The sequence below is a fragment of the Camelus dromedarius genome, chromosome 23 (genome assembly GCF_036321535.1).
Source record: "Camelus dromedarius isolate mCamDro1 chromosome 23, mCamDro1.pat, whole genome shotgun sequence".
In the NCBI taxonomy this organism is placed as follows: Eukaryota; Metazoa; Chordata; class Mammalia; order Artiodactyla; family Camelidae; genus Camelus; species Camelus dromedarius.
In genome coordinates, this window is record NC_087458.1 from 22,210,678 (window position 1) to 22,238,040 (window position 27,363).

Consider the following 27,363-nt stretch of genomic DNA (forward strand, 5'->3'; position numbering starts at 1 on the left):
TGGGACCCACTTTAGAACACAAACAAGAATCGTTTCTACGCAGCAGAGCCATTGTTTATATGCAGATGGTTCTGCGTAAGTGGCCCTGAGCACAGGAGAATAGATCACGTTTTCAGTAGGCTAACACCCCATTGTGTTTACCTTATATGTTTGTATCATACTGTGCAGTCGGCCCTTCGTATCAGCGGTTTCTACATCCTCAGATTCAACCAGCAGTGGATCAAAAATATTCAAAAAAAAAAAACCCAGAAAGTTCCAAAAAGCAAAACTTCAGGCAACAATTTACATAGCATTTACATTGTATTTATAACTATTTACATAGCATTTACATTGTATAAGGTACTCTAAGTAATCTATAGATGATTTAACATGTAGGAGAAAGAATGTGTCTGAAGGTTACATACCAATACTACATCATTTTGTGTAAGGGACTTGAGCATCCTTGGATTCTGGCATCCTTGAGGGTCCTGGAACCAATCCCCTGTGGATACTAAGGGATGACTGTATATATTTAATAATTTATTTTTAGTGCAAAGATAAAGTAAGCAAAGTCACCTTCTACATTATTACAGTGCAGAATTTCGAATATCAACATTTTTTTTAGGGTTTATAGTATTTATTTCCCCATCAGGGAAGCTGTGAAGGAGGATTTTTAGTTTACAGTAGCATAATTCCAGAAAAATACTGCAGATTTCCATTTTCATAACTGACTTTGAGGTATATTTTCATATACCTACATGTTAATATATGCAAATGTCTCCAACCTGATTATTGCAGAGTCTTAGCATTCTAGAATGTATACTTTTCAGTTACTGGGGGTGCAATTTCATATAAAACGCATCTCTCACTGTGCATTATTTTTCTTCGGAGTGCCCTGAACTTCTGTTGTACCGAATTTAAAATGGGAGTGTGAAAGCCCGCAAATGGGTGGGTTGGTAGCAGGTGATAAAGAGAATCTCCCTTTCCTTTTCTCTTTGAAACCTCTTCTGGGAATTTCTCTTTTTCTGAAACGTATCTTTTGAAAATTTTAAAACAGGAAAGTTAAAAGAAAAAAAGAACTCAATGAAAATGAGTTATTCTTATTCAACAAAGAACAGAGGACTGTTTGAATGCACATCTAGAAACGTTGGGAATGAGAGAGTCTCTGGTGTTTTAACCCGAACACGTTTTCACAAGCTCACCGGCCTAGTGTCAGTGCCCCTTTGGGTCCTGGTGGTTTCGCATTAGCCTGTTTGTCCCGCACACGGACCCTCTGCTGTTTCCCACGAGAGCTGCAGAGAGTGCAGATCGGCCTCCATTCCTTGCTTGGTCCCTGCATCTTGTGATCAGGACTCCTGAGATCCATTTTCAGCTCAAGACTCTTTTTATGAAGCTCTGTTTCTCAGCCTTTGAAACTCCATGATGTTTCCTGATCAATGCAGCCATTTCACAATTTCTTGTAATGTTATTTACAATTTTAAAACCAATGGAAGCCGTATTACGCCTAGAGCCAAGCTGACGTCACTGTGGTATTGGGGATGGTTTTTTTTTTTCATCATACCTACCCCACTCTAGACATTTTGATGTCTTGAGGAGGGTGAAGAGGATGAAGAAGATGGAAAATTCCTTCCACTGAGAGTTGCTGCCTTGGCTCCACGGGCAGGATTAGCAGCTCCGCGGGAAAGACCAGATGGTGGGCCGGCCCTCTTCCTGGGGCGAGGGCCAGGCTCGCTCCTCCGGGAACGGGGTTGGGCCGGTGGGGTAAGTGCAGGAGTTGCCTTTTCTCTCGCTGACCAGGTGTCTTGTTTTTGTTTTCGGTTCTTCCCATCTTCCCCTTCAGAGCATCGTGTGCACTGGGCGGCGTCAGTGGCACCCAGACCCCCTCCTGATCCACTGCATCCAGTCCTGTGAGGTAAGCCACCTCCCCGTCCCCAGACCCAGACCAGTCGTGCCTGGTCTGCTCAGCTTACAGAGACGTGAGTCCTTTTGGTTCAATAGCTTGCCCCTTCCCCTCTCCTACATCCTTTGTTTACTCTCTTAACTTCAGCTCTGCAATCCCAAAATTACAGATATTAGAATTTCTGATTTTGCCTTCTTTTTTTTTAAGCAAAGTCTCCAGGGTACCATTTTAAATGACTTAATGAAAAATAAGTTAAAAGCAAGTCAGAATAATTTATGGTTTTGGGATTCTCTAGCTTAGTTAGATCAGACTTTTGTAGATCAATGGCCCACGGGCAGGGGTTGGGCCAGCAGTGTCTAAAAACAATCTTGTTTTGGTTGCTAACGCTTAAAAATTGGGATTTTCACATAACATTCATATGTGTTTGTGTAACATTATACACATACACATAGACACATATGCCAAATAAATATGAAACTCACGGTGCAAAGATTTTTCTCTTGAGAAACAAGAATATGAGGCAACCATGGCAACAATTAGCTGGCTCTGAGTGGCAGCTACAACTCGGAGGACCAGTTCAGCACAGACCAACACCTTTAGCTTCTTGCCTCCTGGGCTTCTCTCATGGACATCAGCTGCCTGCATCACTTGGGCATCTGTTTTCAACCTCTGAGGAGGACCTGTCGTCCGTTGTTGATTAGCTCAAACTAGACCCTTACTACCTCAAGGAATCCTGTTTATGTTACCGAAAAGCCAACGCCTGTACCCCGACCGCCGAATTGAGTGTTGGAGGCAGAGTTTTGGGAGGATAGAAAAGAACAGCTTTATTCCTTTGCCAGGCAAAGGGAGTCACTGCAGGCTGATGCCTTCAAGACCGTGAGCCTGCCTTGGGGGAAGGGTCCCGCTGTCTTATAGGAAAATGGGAACAGGAGGGTGATAGCAATCAAGGTGTGAGCAGGGGCTGCATTCCTTTCATCTCAATAAGAACCTGCTGTTGTGATAGGGGAATTCAGGAGGGTCTGCCCATTTTCTTGAGGTTCACTCCACGACCTTCTTTCAAGACCTCTAGGGTCAAAGGCTAAGTTATTCTAAGAAACGACGCGCAGGGAGGGAGCGTGTTAGTCGTAAGATCAGTTTAGCTGGAAGTACAGGCCTGAACAGCTCAGTCGCCCTCTTGGGAGTTTTCTACTCCTTCATTTACTTCGTCATTTACTTCTCCTTTGGCTGATGGAGCCAAGGTAGAAACTCACAAGGTCGATTCCTCTCCCAGTGGGGGACTTAGGGGACGGTGAGGGCCTTAACTAAATTAACAGGAGTTGTTGCAAGAAAGAGTCAAGTTGAGGCAGAGCCTAGCTGAGGGAGGATGGCCCAGGCATCCTGAGCTGGGGGATATTACACACACACACACACACACACACACACACACCATTCAAGCCCTCTCACCCTGGGAATAGCTGGTAACAAATACAAATACTCTCATCTCAATCACAACAGGCTTTGTCATACAAATCTCTCACTGGAAGTCATTAAGCCACTTAGCAGCGAGGCTTGGCTAATTCGGGCTGTGCCTTGTGCACTGGAGGGAGCTGTTTAACTGCCATTGACTTGCAGCTCCCTCCCCCCGCCCCACACACCCGGCCCACATGCCTGTTAGTCCCTCGACTGATTCTTCTCTATCTCGGTTCCTCTTGATCGAATTCTGGGAAACTGGAATCTCCATGAGGCCAAAGAAGGGGAAAGGGTGGGGTTGGAGACAAAGGGAAAACTGGGTGGGGAAATGACACCAGTAAAATAGAGTTCTGAGAGCGCATCAGGAAAAATGCTAGCATGGAGTGTGCTTTGTTACAGAGTGGGCCAACAAAACAGCTCATCTTCTGCCATCATTAGAAAAACAGATGGCAGTGGGGTGGGGAGGACGGCGGAGAGTGACTCATCTGCTGGGCAGGGGGTAAGAAGAGGGAAGAGGAGGCCAGGGAAGGAGGGAGATAAACAGACAGACGACTTGGGAACTGGGAAGAGATCAAAAGGACCCTGAGAATTCCCTTCTGCCACTTCCATGCATGAGCGCAGGAGGAAGGGTGGAGGACAGGGCTTGGAGCTGGCTTCGGTGTTTCCCAGAAGGTTACAACACAGAGCTTTCCCCTTTTGTCCTCCCTCCACACTGCACCCCAGCACATCCTCTGGATCCCTTCCCAGCCCCTTTGCGATGTGACAAGAAACAAAACTGCATTCCCTCTTGTGACCCCCCCTGCCCAACTGCTATCACACACAGCTGAGGCTTGACCACCACACCGCTGTCGGTGCTCCCACTTCAGGGGTTCTCAAAGCGTGGCCCCTGGACCAGCACAGTTAGCATCACCTGGGAAGCTGTGAAAAACGCACATCCTCAGGCCCCACCCCAGACTAACTGAATCAGAGACGCTGGGTGTGGGGCCCAGCTGTATGTGTTGTAACAAGGCTTCCAGGTGATTCTGAAGGCTGCTAAACTTGGGGAACCACCACTCAGGCCTCCATGGGCACAGACCGGAAGACTCCTAGCCTAGGGGTCCCTCATCGGAAGCTTTCTTGGTCTAGGAATAATTCTAGCCAACGTGATTTACATTCCGATTATTTTACAGTATTTCCCGAGACTGTCTGGGTAGGACGAGTTTACAGGACACGATTTTGCTCCTGGTTTCCCAGCCAAGACTAGGACGTGGGGGGAGTAAATCCACTTAACAGGCTAGAAGGAAGAATCAAAGAAAAAAAGAATCACCACCTGTAGAAAAGGAAGGGAAGTCGGACAGGGAGGCACATGGGGAGAAGGAGAAACAACTCTGAAGGAGTAAGTCATAAGAAAGCCAGAGAGGGAGGGCGAGGATGAGAGAGAAAGGACAAGGGAGGCTGAAACTGGCATGTTCTAGGGGCAACTTGGCAGACACTGGATTCTTCACTGGAAAAAGTCAGCTAAATATATTAGGGCGAACCGAAGAGCGTCAGAGACAGACGGAAGGAAAACAGACCCGGAGGCAAGATAAACCAAAGAGGGCTAGGTGGGCAAGAGGACGTTTCAAAACGTGCGGCCCAGAAATCTGAGCTCAAATTAGATACTTTGTGCCCCAGTGTGTAAAACGGGTTTTCTTGTTTTGCTTTCCAATACCAAATTTAATTCTAAGATGTCCCCTTAAGACAGTCAGCCTCGTGAGAGTGAAGCCCCTCACTCTTTATTTCTCTCAAAGCACCCACGGCAGCGAATCCATCCCCTCCGGGTCCCAGTCCATGCCTCCCATTGTGTCACTTCTGCATCTCTGTTTGTGTCGTATCCTCTTGGCCGCAGAGATTTAGCCTTCAGTTCTGCCCTACTCTCTGCCTCTCACAGAAATTACACCAGAAACTAATACAACATTGTAAATTTTTTAAAAAAAGCTAAATAAATAAATAACAAAAAATAAAATAAAATATAACCTGAGGGGGAAAAGCAAAAAAATAAAAAATAAGTTTAAAATCTCACGTAAATAATGCCATCTTCTCATTGTCACTTATGCTCTCATTGTCTCGAGGACACATGTTGACCACGTATCTGCAATCCAAACGTGTTCGTACGTTAAATTCCATTTTTCTAGTTGTCTCTTGTGTTTAGCCTTCTTGACCTCCAAGCTCCTTGTGCTTTCTGTTTCTAGGTTGCCAATGGGTGGGGAGTGGTAATTTGGTTGGTGGAAAGGTTTTGAAGTTAAACAAATGTAGATTCAAACCTTGGGTTAATTGAGTGGGGTGAGCTTGGTGTCTTAATCTGTACTGGGAAGTGGGGGCCACACAGCCACTTTAAGGAGTTGTGATGATGGATTAACTCGATAATGGACATAACACGTGTAAGCATCGTGCTGAGCCTGGTCCGTAAGAGATGCTGATCGGGCGGTGGCATATGTTGTGAACTATTAGCTACTTTGTGAATTCTTTCTGAATGAATGAAGCAGAAAGCAGGGGCAGAGCTGCTGGTTGACCTCAGCGGGGTTAGATGCAAACTCTGGAGATGAGAAAAGGAAAAACAGGAGAAGAAAGGGAAACAGGAGACCCACTGAGATCCATAATTCACAGATCACTTGGAGACAGCCGCTGAATCCAGCCAGTCACCAGGTCAGCCGTCACCAGATCACCATATGAGGCCTTCTACTCATTCCTCCTGGTACCCCCTTGCTGGGGCCTCGCCATCTCTCATCTGGGCTATTGTCTTGGTCTCATTGTCCTCCCTAATCCCAGACCTGTGCCCATTAAATTTATAGACAAGCACACGAACAGTGTACAAAACAAATACTTATTCTGCCAAATGCTTGTCAATAAAGCCCATCATGGAGAAAGAAAGAGGGCGCGAGAGAGAGAGAGGGTTTTCCTCATTTTGTGGGGTAATAATTGAAGTGAATGTTCCCTCCATCCATGAACGCATGATACAGTCAGATCATAGAAGTGTTATCCTCCCTTTTTTCCTTCCTTCTTCCGTCCTTCCTCTTTCATAAAAAGTCATATTTATTAATTCTAACAAAATCTACAGTCCTAGTTTCCACTTAAACTAAGAACATCTCGTTGTCTCGAGAATGCAGGTGGAAATAAAGACCACACTGAAGCCTCCTTTTGGATAGAAATGACTAATTTCCTTCCCGCAGGATGATTAAAACCGAGTGCCCACTGACCTACACTTTGGCTCTGCTTTTTCCCGTGCGCACGCACCTCTCGTGAGTTTGTCACGCTTCCCAGCAGCCTTCATTCTGGATGACAGGTTCTCATATTCTGTCTTCAGCCTTTTGCAGGTTTTTGTTGAGCTGTGCTCTTTCTTTTTCAAAAGAGGGAGCTGTGGAGGAGGACAGAGGCAGGGTGATGTCAGAAGAACTGGGTTCAAGTTCTGAGTCTACCCTTGAGAGCTATGTGTAGTATCTGTCTGGCTTCCTCGCAAAACTCCCTGTGAGAATCAAAGGAACTAACTGATGTTAAAGTGTTGTATAAGTTTCCAAATGACATATTTGTAGTGATAGGGCCTAAGGAATGACATGCATCTCTGTGTAGGGACAAGGTCTTATGAAACAATAAGTATATTAAGAATCAAGAAACAGTTCGCTTACATCCAGTTTATATCTTTCTGAGTATTTATTATATGCTGCAGGTGGACGTGGTTAATTGATGTTCTTGAGAATTCGAACAAAACTTAGAAAACTTTCAAAGATTTTTGGGAGAATTTCAAGTAAGTCTCTCTAGACATGCCGCCGTCTCTTATATAATTCTTTTACATACCCTTGTAAATGACTGTCATCTCACTTACACATTTTTTAAAGACTATATGTAGGTCCATCCTTCCAATAGTCTGTGAGCTTCTGAGTGGTAGAGTGTGTTTTAGTCCTTTGAAAAACACAGGCCTAATTCGTCAGCGACACCTGCTCCTATCTCTGGAGAGGCAGGGAGAGAGAGCTGAAGGGTAGACCTTTGACTTTGAGAGTCTTAAATTGAAAATGATTGACTCAGTCTTCCGAGGAGCAGCACAGTGGAAGTAAAGGTAGGAAAGGAACAGAAAGAGAAGGAAGAGATTACAGCTCTGTCATGCATAGAATCAGAAAGCCTTTCAAGAGATGCAGTGAGGGCAGCAGTGGGAGAGGGAGGCTGAAGGGAGGCTGTCTGGGGTCTGGAGGCCGGCTTGGACCTCAGTTCCATCCCTTAGTACATCCTCGGACAAGTCAGTTAACTTTTCTGAAAACTTAAATTTTCTCAGCTTCAAAATTAAATGGATACAATTTAGTTTTTAAATTTATGGGTCAGATACCTGATTCAGAGACCTATGGAGATGCACCCAGCGGGGTGTAGTTTGGGGCCCTCAGAGAGGTCATTCTTCAATAGAATGTGAGTCATGATGATTTTTCAGGAATAATAACTCCAAACCTCTTTGGTTTCTGGAGATTTCTGCCTTCTCCATGGATTTTTGATCTTGATTTTCCCCATGGGTCCTTCTCTTAAAGGCTCCCTGTTCAGATTTGTGGCCTTGATTTCTTACTCACTGGGATGAGCTGCATTTTGGAAATCTGTTGGCTCTGTCCTTCCTTGGCTTCAGTCCAAGGCCAGTTCTGCTTTTGGTTTTGCTGCTTCCATCCTGGTACTGGCTAGCGAGCGAGGACTCAGACTAAGATAGGGTAGATGTGAGAATCGGAACATGATAAAGGACATGCAAGCACCTATCGTATGAATGTTCAATAAACATTAACTGTGTGTGATCAGTGTTAATTGAGTCTCATTTATCTGTAATGCTTGGTGACTTCTGTTGCTCGAAGGAAAATTAATGCTTTTCCCCACTATTTATTCTCAGAAGACTGTAGCAGGCATTACATGTAGAGGTGCATATACATTGAGAGAGTGAAAAGCCATGCTGATCTGGAGGAAGATCTGGTAAAGGATTGCTTAATAAGACACTTTGGAGTCCCTGTCTAATCATTCTGATGTTCTTGAAGGAATGAGGAGCTTACAGAATTCTGGAAGGAATATGTAGGATATACCATTTTAAAAGAAAGGGAGTTGCACAGTAAAGGCTATACGCCTGCAAGCTTGGTTTTTCTACTAGGAAAAGTTCTAGGAAAACTCTAAGCCCAGTGTTTATAAGGAGCATGCGCTCCGTTATTGATGTCTCCTTTATTAAAGACAGAATGATTGGTCAAAGAGATAAAGGAGAAATCACTTAAATTTAGACGATGTGTCATTCTAGTCCAAATGATAAGCCCCTAATTCAAGAGCGAGCCACAGTTTGAATAAAAGTGGATTTGTTCAGAGGGATGAACACTCTAGACTGAGTGTAGGCCGTCTCAGAAGGTCAGAGAGGCCACGAGGCAAGGGGGCACTGAGGGGGGAGGGGGGAGAGGGGAGGGGTTAGAGTAAAATTAAATACACACTCCATAGATGGAGTGCAGGCCATCCCAGAAAGCAAGAGAGAGAAGCCCTGAGATGCAGTGCTGTTAGTTTTTAAATGCTTGGTAATTTCATATGCTAATAAGTAGGAGGATTATTCTAACTACTTTGGGGAAGGGGCAGGGATCCCCAGGAATTGGGCCACTTTTTGACCTTTTATGGCTAGCCTGGGAACTGTCATGGCACCTGTGGGCGTGTCATTCACCATGCTGGTATATTACCATGAGTGTATAATGGAGCTTAAGGTCTAGTGGATATCAAAAGTCTCATCATCTTGGGCCTCAGGGTCTATTGAGAGTTGACTTTTCCACCATTTTGGTGCTAATTGCTGTGTCATCCCTTTAATGGATGTGCCCTGCCCCCTTCCTACCTGTCTCATAAGGGGTTGACCACATGTTGCCTCATTACTGTAGATTGTGGTGAACTGAAGTGAACCATCCAGTGGAAAACTCAAGACTTGTTCTGACCACACCTTGTCTTCACTCATTTCCTGGGGGCAATGGACTGGGCTGGTAGTTTTTGTTCTTGTTTTTAAATGTGCTTAAGAAGTACATGGGATGCTTATTTTAAATATGTAGATTCTTAGGTTCTGCCCCTCCCTTCCAATTTTTACTTATCAAATCTTATGTGAAACCCAAGAATTTGCTTTTTAAAGAAATACTCCAGGTCCTTCTAATGTAGCTGGTCCTCAACTGCACTTTGAAAGACACTGGGCGTGGATGAATTAATCCACTTGCTGATAATTGTATGCAGTAGCACCCAGGTCACATCTTGGGAGAAAACGATCGACCTACCAATCTTCTTGAATAAATGAAGAAATCACCTGAAATAGAATAACATTAAGAAAGATCAAGGATAGAGGTAAAAATATCTGGCAGATGGCGGTAAAACTGAAATTCTTGTAAGTCAGAAAAGACTGAATTGTTTTAAAATTATAATTAAAAAATTTTTAAATGATGTTTAATCGTGAGTAAGCAGCTGCCTGACTCAGTTCTTAAAACGGCAAGCGACATGCCAATAAGTACACGTGGGACCAGCAGGAAATCAGAGTAGTTAACCGACTCGTTTTCTCACTGTTGATCTGGTCCTGTTTTCTCTTTGGGTCCAGCTTCCACGGCCTTTAGAAAACACAGAATATGTTGCTGGGAACAAGAATAATATCAAAAACTTAATAGTAATATTTCTGGGGGGAAAAAAATCAAAAGAATTGGGATTTTTAAGCCTAAGAAGAGAAGGCTAACGATTAATGTAGCCAATATGTTCATGGAGTAAACATTTTATACAGAGAAGAGTTAATAGTCACCACCCCCAGCAACAACAAATCAGAAAATAATGGGCTTAAAAAACTGAATGAACTCTTTAAAGTAAATCTGTATGAGAATATCCTAAAAGTGTTAGACTTTATACAAGGTCATGAAGGGAAGTGTTGAAAGGCAGACTAGTCTTTGGAGCATTTTAAAGGGCTATGTTTTGTCTTCTCTCTGACGTGGTTGAGCATTTTCTGATGTCTCAGACACAGATGGGTCAGTTTGCTCTTTCCCTGTAAATCTAGCACTCTGTGGATTTAGGTGTAAATGTATTTGTGTTTTCTTAAAGCGACCAGTAGACCCATTTTTAAGTGTCATGCCTACGTGAGTACTACCTTGACAGGAATTTGAGTAGGAAGGAGTTGGGAGTGGAAGGATAGGGGTGAGGATGCTTTGGGGGCAAATTTAGCTTCAGCAGAGCGAATGCATTTACTTTAATGTAGGTGGGCAGTTGCATTGTTTTTACACATTTAGTGGTTGGTAATAACAGTGCTTCCATCATTAATTCATTCCATCTGCTCCCCTCATTCCTTGGATTCTTTCTTCTGTGTTGTCTTGGACCTCCCTTTGCCTCCGTTTTATTATTTATATTCCAGATGGCAACCCTGTTTGTTCTGTCTGGGACATGCATGGGCACTGCCCGGGTTCACAACTCTACGTCTAGGATGCAGTGGCTGGTATGTAACTCTTGAGGTGGAAATGATAGCATGGAAATCGAGTTTTTATTGCACCTTTTTTTTTTTTTGTGGTCTTTCCCAGACTTTGAGCCCAGAAGATATAGAGAGGAGCTAGAGCCTGACTTGCAGGTCCTGTTTTAGGAGCTGCGCTTCGCACCGGGGCGCAGAATGCCAGCCTGCAGGTCTGAATGTGATGATCAGAGGTGGGGGTGGGAGAGGGTCCCAGGTCAGCCTGCATGTGACGATACAAGGAACAGTGATTATTACCTGCCTCTGCGTGATGCATCCTTTTGGAGGAAGGCTCTTTTGTCGATTAGGGTTTTGTCCACTGGTTTTTCAGGGCAAGATGTCATATATAAAAACATATAATTTCACTCAGCCTCATAGTGAAACCTTTTTAGTCATCTTTCCTCAAACTTTTCTGCATCTCTATCTGCAAGAATTTTCTCCATTACTATGCTTTGGTAATGCTTTTTTCATCACTACATAATCACAAGTGACTTTTAATAAATGCCCAAGATTTGAACTTGGAAGTGTGACCAGATGGAATAGTTACTGATCTTTCCGGAAAGCTCTCACCTAAGTATGTCTTTATTAAATTCCTTATTAAAAAGAGAAAAATGTATCTTATTTAGGATACCTGTATTCGGAAAACCAAACGTCTCACCCTGGCTTTATCACTTTGGGCACTGTGTGATTCCAAAGTTGCTGCACTTTCCTGTTTCCTTTTCGTTTATATTTTGTCATTTGAATAACAGCCAGCAGTTAAATTTCTCTTGGCCATACTTTAGCTGTTTACAAATCAGATATAATAATCATTCCTTCCCTTGCTTCTCAGAGGACAGATCATATGGACTTACTTCTCCTTTACATTCTTGCCAAGTTCTTTAGTATCTATGGGTGAAAAGGAGTTAATTAGGGAGGAAATGATAATGGCCTAGCAGCCAATAATGACAGCTACACCGCTTCTGGTGGGGGTCGTGGAGGTCCTCGCAAATCTAAATCTAAATATGTGTTAGACATGCTAAAAATCCAGAGAAGAAATGAAAATTAGCTTAAGTTAGAGCTGTCTTCCAGGCCTCACCGGCTGCCAAATTCCAGTCCCCTCGAGATTTGTTTGTGAATTTCAGCGCCAGTTTTGTGCAATCTCTGCACCAGGCTGGAAATCTGGGCATGTCTTTAGGCTTGTCCAGAGTCCCATTCGGTTCAGGGCTCCACTTTAGCTCCTCCAGCTGGAATCTCTGAAAATCAGACTCCAAATGTTAATTAGGACTAGGTTTTTCATTTTGAAAGCTAAAACCATTGTTATTTCTTTTCCCCTTGCGTTTTTAGAAAAGTGAAACATTCAAAGCACAACCATGCAAATTGTAAAACCTCATCTAGATTAACAACATTCATGAGAATTTCTGCTTGTCTGAGACTCCGGAGGAGCCAAGCTGGGACATCCCGGTGGGCTTTCTAACGGGCTGCATTTTGCTGCTTCGTCTTCCCCGGCCTCCTGGGTGGGTCACTCTCTCCTCGGTTAATGCCCTTTATGATATGGGTTTTCCCTTTTTCCTCCTCCCACCACACCCTTTTTTGTTTTACCCAGTGCTTTTCCTTATTTTTCTGTTCTTTTGAGTCTTCATTTCTAGCCCAGGCTTGCAGACAATTGAAATATTACTCGCCTGTAAAAATCACATTACTAGATTGAGTACGTAGCAGCAAGGATACACATTTCAACCCCCGAATCATGGGTGTAACCCCAGCTCTGCCCTTATTAGCCATGTTTTAGTGTAATATTCTTTAAACTTAATTTTAATTCTATAAAAGTAGTACATGGCCCTAGTTTAAAAAGCCAGTTAGCATCTCTGGGTTTGTCCAGAAGACGGGCAGTGCCTGCCCCTCCCTGTCTAACCTCAGCCTCTCTTGGCAGAGACAACTCCTTCATGTCTCTTTTTGCTTCTTCTTCTTTTCACTACTTTTATTTCATCTGGAAGTTACATCCATAAATATCTCTGTCTACATGTGTCTGTACACACGTATCTGCTTAATAGTGCTTCTACTGCCAATCTTGATTTTTTTCAGTGAGGGCATTATTTACTGGCTTCCTAATACAGACGATGGAGCCTGAGCTCTCTGACGCTATCGCTCACACACACACGCGCGCATCTGTACTTCTGCCTGCAGAGGTACCTGGAGCTCTGTCACTGCTCATCCGTGCATCTTCCATTTTCCTAAATGTCGAGCTCTCTGTTGGCTGTCACAGCGTCACCTGTTCTCTTTGCTCTTGCGATTTCATACCTTCTTTATTCCCATTTCCGTGGGGCTTCTAGAGGGAGCAGATACGAAAACAAATCCAGTTCACGTGTTTGACCAGCACCAGCCTGGGACGCAGTAAGCATGCGTTGCTTATACCCTTACTACTAACTACCGCCTCCGGCAGAGTTCTTGCCTATACAGAAGAAAGCAGAGGCAGCTGACACTCCTCCCTGTTTCGTTGCTTTTCCCCTCTGTCGTCTCTCCTAACTTCTTGTTTTAACCGAGAGCCAAGCAGAAATCTCTTCAAGGCGTTTAGTTCCTGAAAGTGTGAGTTTTAGACAAAGAAGCACTTATTCACAGAATATACATTTACTGTCTACATATAGTTTAAGACATGAAGGGACACAAGACAAAGCTCCTGTGTCCTGGGAATCCACTCCGACTTGGGGAGGGCGTGTTCAGTGTGCTGTGGAAGCAGAGAAAAGAAAGTGACCGTGTTTGCTTACAGAGCAGCAGGAGCTGGGTGAGGGATGAACAGTTTGGGGACGATTTCAGGGCAAAGTGGCACTCAGGTGGGGCCTTAAAGGATGTCACGGTTCCACTGGTGGAAAGCCCTGTGGGGAGAGAGGATGATATGAGCACAAGGGACAGGGGATCTGGGGAGAACCACTAGAGGGTGTGGCACGTGGAGACCGCAGGTGAGGCTAGAGAGGCTCGGGCCAGATGAGGAAGCGGCTTGAACTCCGCCATGCTTGGGCTATGAGCTTTATTCTGAAGGCACTGGGAAGCATCACGGGGAAACTGCAGGACCAGATGTGATACCTTGTGGAAGATAAAGCCTTTGGAGAAGAGACAGGTGGGAAGCAGAATGGTTAGGAGACAGCGTCTGCATCTCAAGAGACAGATGGTGAGAGCGCAGACTTGGCCCCGCCAGGTAGGGATGGAAGGAAGTAACCATGGAGGGTTTTTCTTTTAAGATATAAAGTCAATTATAGAATCCTGTCCAGTGGGGAAGATAAAGATCTGAATCGAACGTCCCGATGCTTCGATGGATAGTGGATGCCTTTCACCTCTGTGAGGAAAAAGAAGCAGGCTTGTAGGAGAAGATTGTGGGCTTGGCTTTAAACTGAGTGAGTGGAGTGGAGCTGGAAATAAAAAGTCTAGAGTTCAGGGACACAGTCTCATTTGGTGACTTATGTTGAGAAATGAGGAAAACATGATAATTAGAGGTAGGTGAGTGGATGAGATCACACAAGGAACGTGAATGGAGAGAGGTGAAAAAAAACAGACCTGGGAGGAGGGAGGTAATGTAAGGGAAGAACAGAGGAAGTGAGGCTAGTCAAGGAGACAGAGAGAGAGATTCAAAAAGTACAACTGCAGGAGAGGCTGATGTTAGGAAAACCACGGGAGAGGAGACGCTGAAGTGGAAAGAGATGGTAAATAGTGTTAAATGCTACAGAGCAGGCAGACAAGTTGCGTATTGTCAAGAGACAATGAGGCTTATGATTTAAGCACTTACTGTAATCCCTGACTCCGTGGCAGCAGTGTGGACGGGAGAAGGTGGTAGATTGAGAGACAGATAAGAAAGTAGAGGCAGCAAATAAAAAATGTTGTTTCCAAAAGTTGGCCAGTCCAAGGAGTGAGATGAACAGTAGTTTAAGAGGAAAACGGTGTTCATGGAAAGACTTTTGCTATGATGAAGGGTTGAAGATATTTCTATCTGTGGGTAATAATCTTATTGAGAGTCTGGACCCCCAGGGTAAAGAGGGGATAGAATGGATGACAAATACTCCTGGCCCTGAGTCAGGTGGGAAGGAAGTAGCAATGACTAATGACAAAGTTTGTTGAGTAGCAAATAGAATTTGAGAATCTAAGGATTTCATATACAACAGCTTCTCATTTCTCTGTGCAGACTTTCCCCTCTCAATTGATGGCAACTTCATCCTTCCAGTTGCTCAGAACAAAAATCCTTGGTGTCATCTTGATTCCTCTCTTTCTCTCACCCTCCCGATCCCATTCATCAGGTAATCCCACGAGCTCTACCTTTAAAATACATCCACAGTCCAGTCCCTTTCGACCATCTCAGCTGCTGCCACCCTGGCTTGAGCTGTTATCATCTGCCACCCGACTGACTCCTGCATGAGCCTCCCTCCTGCTCTCGCTCCTATCCCTGCCTCACCGCTGTTTATTCTCAACAGAGCAGCCGAAGGAGCCTGTTAAACCATAAGTTAAATCCAAGCACTCCTCTGCTAAAGCCTTCCAAGGATTTCTCAGTTGACTCAGAGTAAAAGCCACAGTCCTTCCTCTGGCTTCCACTGCCCTCCAAATGCTCCTTCTCTGACCATTCGATTGAAAATTGTAGCTAGCCTTCCTCGCTCACCCCCTGCCCATCCCCAGACCTAGACGCTCCCTTACCTGCCCTCCTCTTTGTATAGGAAGGTTCCTTTCAAATTCACTAAACAATGACTTCTTTGTTATACTTAATGTCTGTTTTCCCCACTGGGATGCAAGTGCTACAGGGCAGGGCTTTTGATTTATTTTATTCACTGGTAAATCTCAAGTCCTTCGGATGGTGGTTTAGATCAGGCTGTCTTGAGTGAGTCACTGAGGCAGGCATTCGAGGGTAGCCACAGAGTAGGGAGAGGGTGGGCAGCGAGGTCATGATCTTCAGAAGCAGCTTGATTACTAGGAGGAAAAGGAAAACTTTGCTAATCTGTCAAGGGTGAAAAAGTTGCCAGGAGACCCTGAGCTTTCTGACTCCTTTCGGAGTCTTTTGTACCCGATGCCATTTTGTTACATCTACAGTTAGCACGGCCCTGTCCAGGGCTCCGGGGCTGTGGGCATGAGCGGTGGACTTTAGGTTCCCGCCAGCACTTTGAAGGCTGTTTGTGCCCTGAGGAGAGAGAGCCTGGGTCCACGTGTTGCCTTTCTTCTCCTTCGTTGTGTGACCTCAATCAAAGTCATTTAACTCCTACGGGAACTTGCTGTCTCCCACCATTGACTTCTAATGCCCTTTTGGCTCTCAGATGAGATGGTGTTTATGAAAGCATTTGTTGACACTAACATACTACATGTGCGTATGGCATTATCATCATTATTCTCATCCCTGCATGAGGCCAGGCCAGGCTGAGTGTGGCATCAGTGCAGGTGACACACCTTACCCGCTGCCACTGCAGGTCCCTCCTAAGGGAACTAAACGTCTGTGGAAAGGCGTGCACAGAAAGCTGCAGCAAGATTGATAAGGATTAATTAACAGAGCCTCCACCTGCCTCCTTTCAGCTCAGTCTGATTCTTTTCAGGCCCACAGCTTTGAGCTGGTTTTTGTGTCTCTTTGACTGTCTCCCTGGATGTAGGCACTCAAACCGGGCATCGGCACCTTGATGAAGGAGCTAACAACAGCTCAGACCCGAGTCTTGCCAGCGGCGTCCCAGCTTCAGCCCAACAGCTTGGGGTGAGCTTCCTTCAGACGCTCCCCTTAAGAGGATGCCTGTCATCCAGAGAGGCTGCGAACCCTCCACCTTATTTTTCCTCTATTTCATTAAACAGTAACAAGAGTAAGAGAGAAAACGAGCCTTTAAATGCTTAACCGAACCAAAAAAAAAAAAAAAATTAAAAAATAAAAGCAAAACAGAAAAACCCCAGACCACGCACCTAGTTTGAACACAGACTCGCTGCCTTCCCTTGTTTCAAGCCCCTCGATGTTCCGTAGGCCTCTCTCCCCCTCCCCAGCAGATTGCCCACCGCCTCTTCAGCCGTATACATTGTTTTCCTTGCTATTTAAGATCAGTAATGAGGACTTGGCAGGAAAAAGACTCAGATGGGTCAGGAGGCCCTTGTGGCTTTCCTCCGGCTTGTTTTCCGCAGCCCATCTAGCCTGCAACATACTTCGCAAGGATAAGTTGGCTGCAGATCTAACTCACGGTGAGAGGCCGCCACGGAGGGCAGCATTTCAGACGAGTGAGGCTGGAGCCACGAGCAGGCTTCCTGAAGCACGGAGCCTGGGTGTTGCCTTACACACACACACACACGCACATGCACACACACGTGCACACACAGCCGCGCACACCGGGGGGCCTTATCGAGAGCAGATGTCGCTGCCCACCGTGCCAGCCACGTGGCGTGTGTGGCATTTTCTTCTGTTAAGCTCCTGGCAACTGTGTTTTTTCCTTTCTTCTCCCCTCCCTCTGCCTCCCACCCCCTTTTCCCACCCCCTACACCCACTGCGTGTACAAATTGTCTCCTGATTCATACTGGGCCAGCCTCATATTTTTGTTGTTGTTATTGTTATTGCAAACATGAGATGCTTCCAGAGCTGGAAAAAAAAATAAAAAGGAAAGAAGAGAGAAAAAGAAAGAAACCACAACTCCCAAAGAAAACATGTTCCAACCCAGGAATGTATAACACTTCATGCATGGGAAGCACCTTCCCACCTCTCCAAGCTTAGCTGGAGAGTCTAGGGCTCTGAATTCCAACACATGAAAAAAACCAAATTCATCCAGCTTTTTTTGTGTGAGCCTCATACCATTTCTCAATCTAAAAGCTTGCTGCTCCCCCCAATGGCTAGGATTTGCACAAGTGACATAGCCTTCTCTCCCAACTTTACACCATTGCTACGAAACTGTGATCACTCCTTCAAGCTCCTTTATTCATTTTGTCACTTGAAGTAACGTTTTCTGCGTGTCTAGATTGTGTGTGTCAAGATTACAAACATAAATAAGGAATTTCCAACACAGTGTATGCAAGAGGTCAAAGATAAAATTGCCACCCAGTAAGTCGTAATACAAAGATACAAACAAAGTCACATGGGAGCACAGAGGATAAAGCAAATAATGTGTCCCAGTCATGTGGAGAAGATCTTCTAGAGGGGCAGCCACTTGAGGTGAATTTTAAAGGACAGACAGGGACGTATGGAAAGGCAAAAATGTGAAAGGAAATGGCGTGATGCAGTCATCAAGTTTTTTGGTAATAATACTGCATAACAAATGATCCCCAAATATCAGTGTAGTGTAATAACAAAATTTATTTCTCGCTCAGGCACCTGCCAGTTGATTTAAGTGGTTCTGCTTTAGGTTTGGAGTTGGATTAAGGTGTACTCCACCTGACTCTGACTCAAGGACCCAGGCTTCAGGATTTCAGGGTCCGATATGTTCTTCTCATGGTAGATAGCATGAGGACAAAAAAGCCAGCAAAGACATGCCAGGTCATTCAAAACTTCTGGTCAAATGTAGCGTATGTTACACTTATGTTCCATTGGTCAAAGCAAATCACATGGCTACCTTTAAAATTAGTTGGAAGGGGAATTATACTCTGCTGATAGTTAACTCGTGGCAAAGGAAGAGAGACTAAAAGGAACTGTGGACATATAATAACATCTGCCAGTGGGTCTTTTTGGTCACAGACGTTTGTTATATTCAAATTCACCCCACCTTACCCCAAGATACTCTGAACGTCTTATCCAGTCATAGCATCAGGCTTATAATCTACAATGTCATGATTTACGTCTGTTTACAATATAGCTTCTCTTAATCTGGAGCCTGATGTATTAAAATCACTTGTTCTCTGCCTTCCACATACTTCATGGACAAGGTAGAGTAGAAACCAGATGACTACAATAAACATCCCCTTTCAAGGAGAATAATGAAAGGCACGTGACAGCCACTGGTCCACAACAATTCTGAAATCCCTTTGAGAAAAGTGGCAAAAAATGTTACTCTGAGAATAAGGAGTGCTTCTTGTTTAATAGCTTTTGATTATTCCCTGGAAATAGGTCCCAAGTCCATTTTTCTTCATGGCTCTTGGCTCTGCTCTCTTAGAAGTCCTTCTTTTTCTATTATCCTATTGGGTCACAAGAAGAGAGCACTGGAGAAATCTCCCTCTTGAAAGCTCAGTAGCTTTCTCAGCCTGCTTTCTTCTGTTAGAATACAGGGGATCCAAAAATCTTATGTTCTCTAACAGTAAGTCTCATTGAACACAAGCTGATGGTCCTCTTGGAAATTGAACTGTTACAAACGTTTTTGGTTTTGCATATATCTAATTTCAGTCAAACCATATTCCAAGAGCTATTGTCACATGTCTTTACAAGATGTGCCGCTCTCTATAGATTTAATTATAGGTATTCTGAGCTTATGAGCCCTCTCTGGGATAAAGTCCTTAGTCTCTTCTATGAGTCACTTTTTTCAGCTGCAAGGATTTCCTAGGTGCCACGTTAATCCAAGTAAAAGTCTTATCAAGTGGTGTAGTGGTCCACGCCTTGATTTGGTCTTTGCCTGAGGTTAGGTCTCAACTTCTGTCTTAGAGGGCCTTTCTAGCACGAAGCATTATGCAGGGTTGTATCTTTTGCTTGTTGGAGATGAGAAACAGCTTTGTTTTTTTACTGAAAGTCCTGGACATTTTAGTACACTATGTCACCTATCAATTCTGCTGGCAGCTTTCCTGAGCTCATCTCTTCGTGCAGTACCTTATCAGATGAAGATAGTTACCACTAACTCATCCTAGGAATAGTTTTCTTTAAATCCTCCTTACCCAAAGCCAGTAGGCTAGTATGTAAATTTTCTGACCAAAAGTGGTAACAGTTAACATTATGACTTTCCTCACAACTACAGGAAACATTTAATGATTTTTTTTCCCACTACATGATGAGGTCATTAATTTTTCTAGCTTCCTGTAGCAGTTCCTTTGCTTCCTGATGCACCATTCTGCAACCAGTGCCACACATTTTAGATGTCTGTTATGGCAGCACCCCACTTCTAATACCAAATATTGATCTCTGTATTATTTAAATGTTGCCACAATCATGCCATATAACAAACAACCCCAAAATACCAGTGGCATAGCACAGAAAATCTTATTAGTCTGCTCAGTGAAGCTGGTCTTGGGGGATATAAGGAAGCATGGAATGATTTGAGATGAAAGAGGTAACTTAGAGGTAGATCACTCAGGCTTTTGCGTGTCAAGCTAGGGAGTTTGGACCTTATCCTGCAGCCAGTGTTGATCCACTGAAGGTTTATAAATAGAATATAAAATGAATTAATCAAGATAGGCTAATATCCTGTGTGGTCACAAATTAACCCTGAAATCTCAGTGATTTAACATATCAAGGGTTTATTTCTCATTCCAATGAAGTCCGGTGTAACTCTCTAGAGCACCCATTCATCTCTTCCATCTTGCTCCCCTGTCCTCTCAAAATGTAGTCCCCATGGTTTCCTCCAAAAAGGCAGAAAAGAAATATAGATAGAGGCCCATAACTTTTTTTATTGAAGTTAGTCAGTTACAATATGTCAGTTTCTGATGTACAACCTAATGTTCCTGCCATGCTAATAACTCTTGAGTCCCTTGTATAAGAAGTAATACATCACTTCTGTTTGCTTTCCATTTACCAGAACATGGCCACATGGCCTCAAGCCCACTACAAGTGAGTCAGGGAAATTCAGGAAAACACACAGATATCAGGTGAGCATTAAACATCTCTGTCACAGAGAAAAGATGATAGGATTTATATTTTAGGAAGAAAGTCATAGTGGCAATTTTGGACCATGGAAGTCAAAACCTTATCCTCTATCATCCGAAATGTAACAACCACCTCACTGAACTGAGGGAGTAGACAGAGAAGAGAGAAAAGATGCTGAATACAAAACTATTTCTGCAGTAGAATGGTGAACATTTGGATGTTAGGTGTGATAGATGACAAGAGAGAAGTTGAAGATGACATTAACAGGATTGAAGGAGGGGAGGTGGATGATGATACTATGAGCTTGCCTCTCACACTAATAATATCTCAGTTTGACCTGAGATAAGCTCAGCCAACAACTTATCAACACATAATGCTTGAAAATCTACTTTGGGAAACAAAGAAAAACCTGGTTCCTACCTATGTGGTTGGAGGCATGTGCTATTTGTCTTTGTGTTGGTGTACCTACTTTGAATGTTCACTTAGACCAGTTAGATCAGGTTCTAGAAGTCAGGGGGGCATGTTTAATTCTTCTGTGTTTATGCCCACCTCCCACATTCTAGTATAATATTGAACATTCCATAACTAGCCAATGCATAATCACATTTGGCTAAGTGATGCTCATTTTATTATCTTCTTTGGCTGCTCCTGGCACATAATACTTGGCAAATTCCTTATGTATTGAAGACAGAATACTGGGGTTCAGAACTAGAATGAGTACTTTATTTTTTAATTAGAGAAACTCAGTAGTAAATTGAATATGCATTATCCAGATGTGAAAGATCCTGAACAAATGGAGTTGAAATCAACTCCCTGCTGTCCTTTCCCTTGTGTGCTAGTTTGAAAGTTTAAAATGCTTAAGTTTAATTTTCAACTCTATTGCTCATTCCCCAAGTGACCTTGAGGCATGGCCCTGTGTCTCATTTTCCCCATCAGTGGAATATGGGTAATCATATTAATCTGCCTCACCAGGCGATGTGAGGACTAATTAAAAATGAGATTAGATTCAACTGAAGTCTTCCTAATGTGAGAAATATGAAACTTGGTGGTGCATGTCCGCAATGCTGGTGCATGTCTGCTGGGAATGGTCTCTGGCCATGGAACCACTTATGACCCTGATGACACTGTAGCTAAATTAGAGTGCCTGCAGCCTGCCTGGCTTATTGGTTGTACTCACCTGCCCTGGTTTCATGCCCTGCATGCCCAGCCTGAGGGCCAGACCCACCCAGAATTGCCTCGTTACTGACTAGCAGAAGCCAATGAGCTTCTTCTCTGAGTTCCCTCTGACAGCCGCTTCCCGTCTGTCCTCCTCTTACCTCCTTTTCATGCTCTGTGTTTTCAGACAAGATCTCTGGGAATTCTATAGGTTGACAAATCAGTAAAAATAGCTAAATTAATAAATTCACTGGGTGAGTCTTCAATGTTAGTCTGCTAGGGCTGTTATTAAAAAACACATAGACGGGGTGGCTTAAACAACAGATTACTTCTCACAGATCTGAAGGCTGGTAGGTCCCAGATCAAGGTGCTGGCTGATTCAGTGTCCTGGTGAGGGCTGTCTTCCTGGTGTGCAGACGGCCACCTTCTCGTCATGGCAGAGGGAGAGAGAGAGAGAGAGAAAGTTCTGATGTCTCTTCTTATAAGGATATTAATCCCATTATGAGGGCTCTGCCCTCATGATATCATCTAAACCTAATCACCTCCCAGAGGCCCACCTCCATCACATTGGGAGTTGGGGCTTCAGCGTAAGCTTTTTGAGGGAATAAAATTCAGTCCATAACAGGAGGTGTTTTGCTCATGCTCCCTTCACCCCAGCCTGTTTTGGGGGGGGGGGTTGTTTTTTGGTTTTTTTTTGGAGCAGGGGGGGTGATCAGGTTTTTTTTCAAATTTATATATATTTTTAATGATGGTACTAGGGGTTGAAGCCAGGACCTTGTGTGTGCTAAGTACCCACTCTACCACTGAGCTACAACCTCCCCACTCAAAAATGTCTTGGTAAGTAGAATTGGGTTTCCCAATTTTGTTTAATAGGTGGCTCCCTCAACTGTACAATTTTGGGGATGCATTCATGCTCCTGCTTCTCCCCCAAATATTTGTATTTGCTGCGTAGCTCACAAAGTCCCAATCTTTCCACAATTAAAGTCATTTTTGCCTTAATAGTTCACCTTTTATTTAATTGCCGATACACATTTGTCATCGATCCCTTTGCATGTCAGCTGCTTTCCAGAGGGATAGGAAACTATGCTGATACTGTGGTAGGGATGGATACACTGATTATAGGGGTTGTCAGAGGGAGCAGAGTTGAGCGTGGAGGGGACTATGATGGGGAAAAAAGGATACCAGGGGATTAAAGACAAATTTTGATGCAGCATTGCTGCTATCACTCAGCTATCAACAGCAGACCCTAAGGGGGATGACTGGTATCTCCGATGGCTTTGCATATGCGTTTTGCCTGCCTTAAGGCTGTATTATATATGTGTGGTCATTCTGTCCCCGGGCTTGGGCAAGGTTAATGGGAGGATCCCTGGGATTACTGGTCACAGTTAAGAGCGAAGGATGACCAGGTTACCTGGAAGCCACCTCTGGGAGGGCTGTTCTTTACCTTCACAGACAGGGAAACAGTGGTACCCTGAGTATCCAGGCTCATTGCGCTCAGGAAACAAACAGAAAATTGACTCCTGGTTCCGTGGTATGCTTAATAACATTATCAGGTCTTTGTTGTACGCCGGTGCGTACTGTGAGGAATTATTACCATTATTATCAGTCTTGCTTTACTGATGAGAAAACTGAGGAGCTGGGGATTCAGGTACCTTTCTAAAGCCCCAGAGGCAGCAAATGTGAACCTGGTAAATGAGCCGAGGCCGCTGATTCCAGGGTTTCTGTTCTTAAACTGGTAGGAAGATTAAAAACAAGTAAGCACATAAAGAGTACGCTAACTAGAAATGTAGGATTTTAAGAAAACTCAATGGAAAGGTGAACATGGGGTGCCGGACACCTCCCGGGGCTTTGCAAGCTTTCATCCAGAGGAAGAGGAGGAAGAGGAGGAAGAGGAGGCGGGCCCAGGAACGCTGCTTAGCACGGATCAGAGACCAAGGAAGTGAGACCGGAGAACATGTTGTGGAACAGATGCAGCCGATCAGTGGATGAGTGAATAAGATACACAGACAAGCGTCCCGTAGATAAAGGGAATGTAAACAAGACGCTTGCACAGAGAATAGGTTCCATATGGGCGAAAGTGAGACTGGATGGATGGACCAATTAACAGAGCACAGAACAGCCAGGCTGACAACCCAGGATGGCGTGACAGGTTGAGGATGAGAACCACAGCAATCAGCCACACAAACGGAGCTGCTCGTAGACACGCAGACTGAAAATTAGACCGGGGGCTAAAGGAAACAAGGCTATTGGCGAGAAAATATTCTAGAATAAACATGCCACCTCCCTCCTGCCATTCCTTAACTCAAGTGGGCCTGGCTACTGCTGGGGGTGATAAACTAGTCATGTCCAAGTTGTGGGGGAAACCCTAGCAGAAACTGGGCAGGAGACACCTGTGTTTAGATAGAAAAGGCAAATGTGTGGAGCGTCTCACTGGGAGGTAGAGCAGGGTTTGCTGACTGATCGGGTTCTGTTTCCTGTGACTCAGCCCTTAGATTTAGTGAGGATTCTTTCTAGCTGCTTTTTCAATGAGATAATTTTTTGAGAGAAGCTTAGCGTGAGTAGTTTGAGCAGTTAAAATGTCACAAACCTTCATCTCCATCAGTCATCTGCCCAAATACGACCATTTGCCAAGTCCTGACAATTTTCCTTCACAAGACCCCTCCCTTCTGCTCTTTCCCATTCCGGATTATGACCAGCCAGCTCTGTTCTTCTCAGTCCAAATCTGCTTGAGATCACCTTCTACCTGCTTTGGATCCCTCCAGTTCTCTCCTGAACATGCCCTACACTGTCCCAGAGCCAACCTTGGAAGCACAACTTTTACCATATTCTTCCTCTGCTTAAATAAAATAAAATAAAACAAAAAAAAAACAACAAAAACTTCAATTGCTTCCCATTGTCTTCTGGGATAAGGACCAGTTTCCTCTAGACAGATTTGGACCTAGTCCCAAACTTGGGCCATCAATAACTCGAGGCAGAAAATCACATATATAACTTCTCTTTTTCCATTTGAAATCTTGGCTTCTCTTTGCCCTCCTGCTGGGATTTTTTCCCCCTACTTCTCTGTCCAAATCCTATCCATCCTCAAAGATTGAGTCTAATCTCATTTATTTCATAAAGTCTCTGAAATGTCCCTGCCCCTTTCCCATTCTGAATTTCCAGAGCTCTTACTGGTGCCACTAATTACTTTGGCAAATAATCTTCCATTGGCCTGTGATTTTTTTTTTTCCCCTGTTGTCTCAGATGCTGTTCAGATTCTGCCTAATTTGGTGCTGATGCCACCAAAGCTTCCTTGAGGCAAACACTTTGTCACACCTCGTCCATAGGACACCCACTGAGTATGTGTTGAATAGCTGTCCCAGGATCCCAGCAACTAGCCCCATTCCAGGCTCACAATGTATGTTTTGAAGTTAAATATCCTAGATGATACATTTCTCGTGGACTTCTGTGACACTGACTTTTCATCAGACACAAAGTGGCTACTTCGTGCCCATAGTTACGGTAGAAATTGGACCGGATGTGCAGCTCTAAGAAGTGAAATGAGGCAAATCATTATTATATGATGATAATGCTGGAGGCAGTGTGGTCATGTCAGGATGGTTATAGCACTGTCCTGGGCATCGTACGGTGGTGCTACGTCTTTTCTAGAGACAGGTACCTTATCAGCCCTGATCCTTGGTTTTCTCATCTGTAAAATCGGTGTGATGATAAAGCCTACCTCACTGGCTTGTTGCAAGGGTTCAATAAGATCATGAGTACAAATCTTGTAGCACAGTGCCTGATACACACAAAAAAATGCTATACATAAAATGAAGATGGTATCTGCTTCTATATGATGGTTTGTAGTTTGTAAAAATATTTTTACCTTTAGGGTCACTGCTTATGCCTGGGTCTTCTAGAGAAACTATATATGTATGTGTGTATCTGTGGGTGTGCATAAAATATAAACGCATATTTTAATGTTATATATCTATATTATAAATATGTATTATTATATGCACATATATGAACAGTATATATCATATACACACCATATTTACGTGTGTACATATATATACATATCACATATATATGAAAGGAGAGCATGAGAGAGAAAACAAGTGCTGTGAGTTATATTCATGAAGATTAATGAAAACTCAAAACAATGTGGATTTAGATTTACCCCAAAGTGAAACATCTTTGTAAAGAACTGGGTGTGGTATCAGAATGGCAAAAGCCTTTGTCAACTACTTTGATTTCCTTAAACAGCTCTTCCCACCCTAAGACTCTGCTTTCTCCCTGAAATTTTTCTCGGTTTTGTTTGACTGCTGAGGCAGAGAGGAGAGAGAGAAAGGATGGGGGGAGGTAGAGGGAGGGAGGCAGGAGGGAAGGAAAGAGAGAGAGAGAATGGCAAAGAAAAAAAAAAAACCCTCTCAGCAAACAACAGGAGGGCCAAGAAAAATATTTAATCCAAACAATGAATATTGTCATTTCCTCCCACAGTCTGCATTCCCAGTCATCTTCCACGGGCAGGCTCAGGGAGCCAAGAAACGCCGGGCTGCCTGGCATGAGAGTGCGTGTGGCGGGGGCGCCTGGGGGCGCGCACGGGTGTCCGGGGCTGCAGCGGACCATCCCCGCCCACCTCAGCCTCCCGTGAACTGCAGGCTGGCCGAGGACCCAGGAGACAGGGACAGGGGAGGCGAAGGCTCGAAGTCAGAGCAGGACCCCGCCATCCGCCTTGGGCCTTCCTCCAGGATTCGTGTGCTTGCCCATCACTTTCTCCTGGCTGCAGGTCCTCCACCTCTGACTTCCACCTGTTCACCTCCTTTGCCTTCCCGAGCTTTGCCAGCCCTTGAACAGAGTCTGAACGGCTTAACGTTCTGACCTTGCGGGGTGTGGTGCTGGCGCAGCGCTGGCAGAGGCCGAGGAAGGAGGAGTGGAGTGAGGGACCACCTACAGAGGTGCCTGGAGGCCAGGCAGAAGGTCCCAACTGCTTGGCGAGGCACCTGCCACAGCCTGAAATTCTGCTCTGTTTCTTTCTTCTGAATCTTTAAGTTTGGTTCCCTAAGAATCTAGAGTTAGTGAACCTATAGGTGGGAGGCCACACCCAGCTATTTTCAGGTGATGTTTTAGAGAAAGTAATTGGTAGTGAAAACAGGCATCTGGGGAGGACAGGGGAGGAGACAGAGGAAGGTACCTTATCTTGGGAAAAAAGGCAAGAGGCATAGAAAGCAAAACATACCCAGCCTTCCTAGTTTATGAGGTCGATTCTCCACACCAGGTATCCGTGAAGCACCTACCGTGGTGTGGTAGGCGTTGTGCTGGTACAGGGGCTCTATTGCTGATGGAAGGAAGCAGGAGTGGGAAAGGAGACAGACTGGAAGTGTCCCTGCTCCCATGGACCTTGCAGAGTTCAAACCTCTTGTGCTCAATGTTTCTACCTCTGACCTTGAGTTCCAGTGAGCTGGCTCCAATGAGCTGGAGCCAAGGCAGGAAACTCCCCCGAGCAAACAAATGTTAATTTATTTCTCTTTTAAAGAAGAAAGCCAAATGCCATAGAGCAAGACTGTCAAGAGAACTTGCAGGCCACCTCTAATGCCCCTCCCACCATCAAAACAAGACAAACAAAACCGTGAGAATTAATGGGTCCTCCAGGCTCACAGTGGGGACACGAATGAGATCTGACCGCGTGTCCTCATGAGCTCCGGCTGGGAGCCCCGGCACACACTCTGCTGCATCACAAGCACCAGCGCTGCTCCGGGAGCCAGC

The 27,363-nt window shown here is 44.5% G+C and overlaps 1 protein-coding gene and 1 long non-coding RNA gene across 2 annotated transcripts in view; one reads left to right on the forward strand and one right to left on the reverse strand.

Moving 5' to 3' along the window:
* The window catches only part of PAPPA2 (pappalysin 2), a 244,170-nt gene that overhangs the window by 205,884 nt on the left and 10,923 nt on the right, over nt 1-27,363 (forward strand). Inside the window, exon 20 of the mRNA XM_010992885.3 lies at nt 1,820-1,891. Within this exon, the coding sequence (XP_010991187.2) occupies nt 1,820-1,891 (72 nt within the window). The remainder of the gene's footprint in view (nt 1-1,819; nt 1,892-27,363) is intronic.
* LOC135319003 (uncharacterized) lies at nt 330-27,007 on the reverse strand. Its single transcript, XR_010377558.1, has 6 exons — nt 26,837-27,007; nt 21,955-22,042; nt 12,951-13,086; nt 11,860-12,016; nt 6,581-6,701; nt 330-5,882 (listed from the first exon to the last, which is right to left on the reverse strand). It is a non-coding gene; the product is annotated as an uncharacterized LOC135319003 (long non-coding RNA).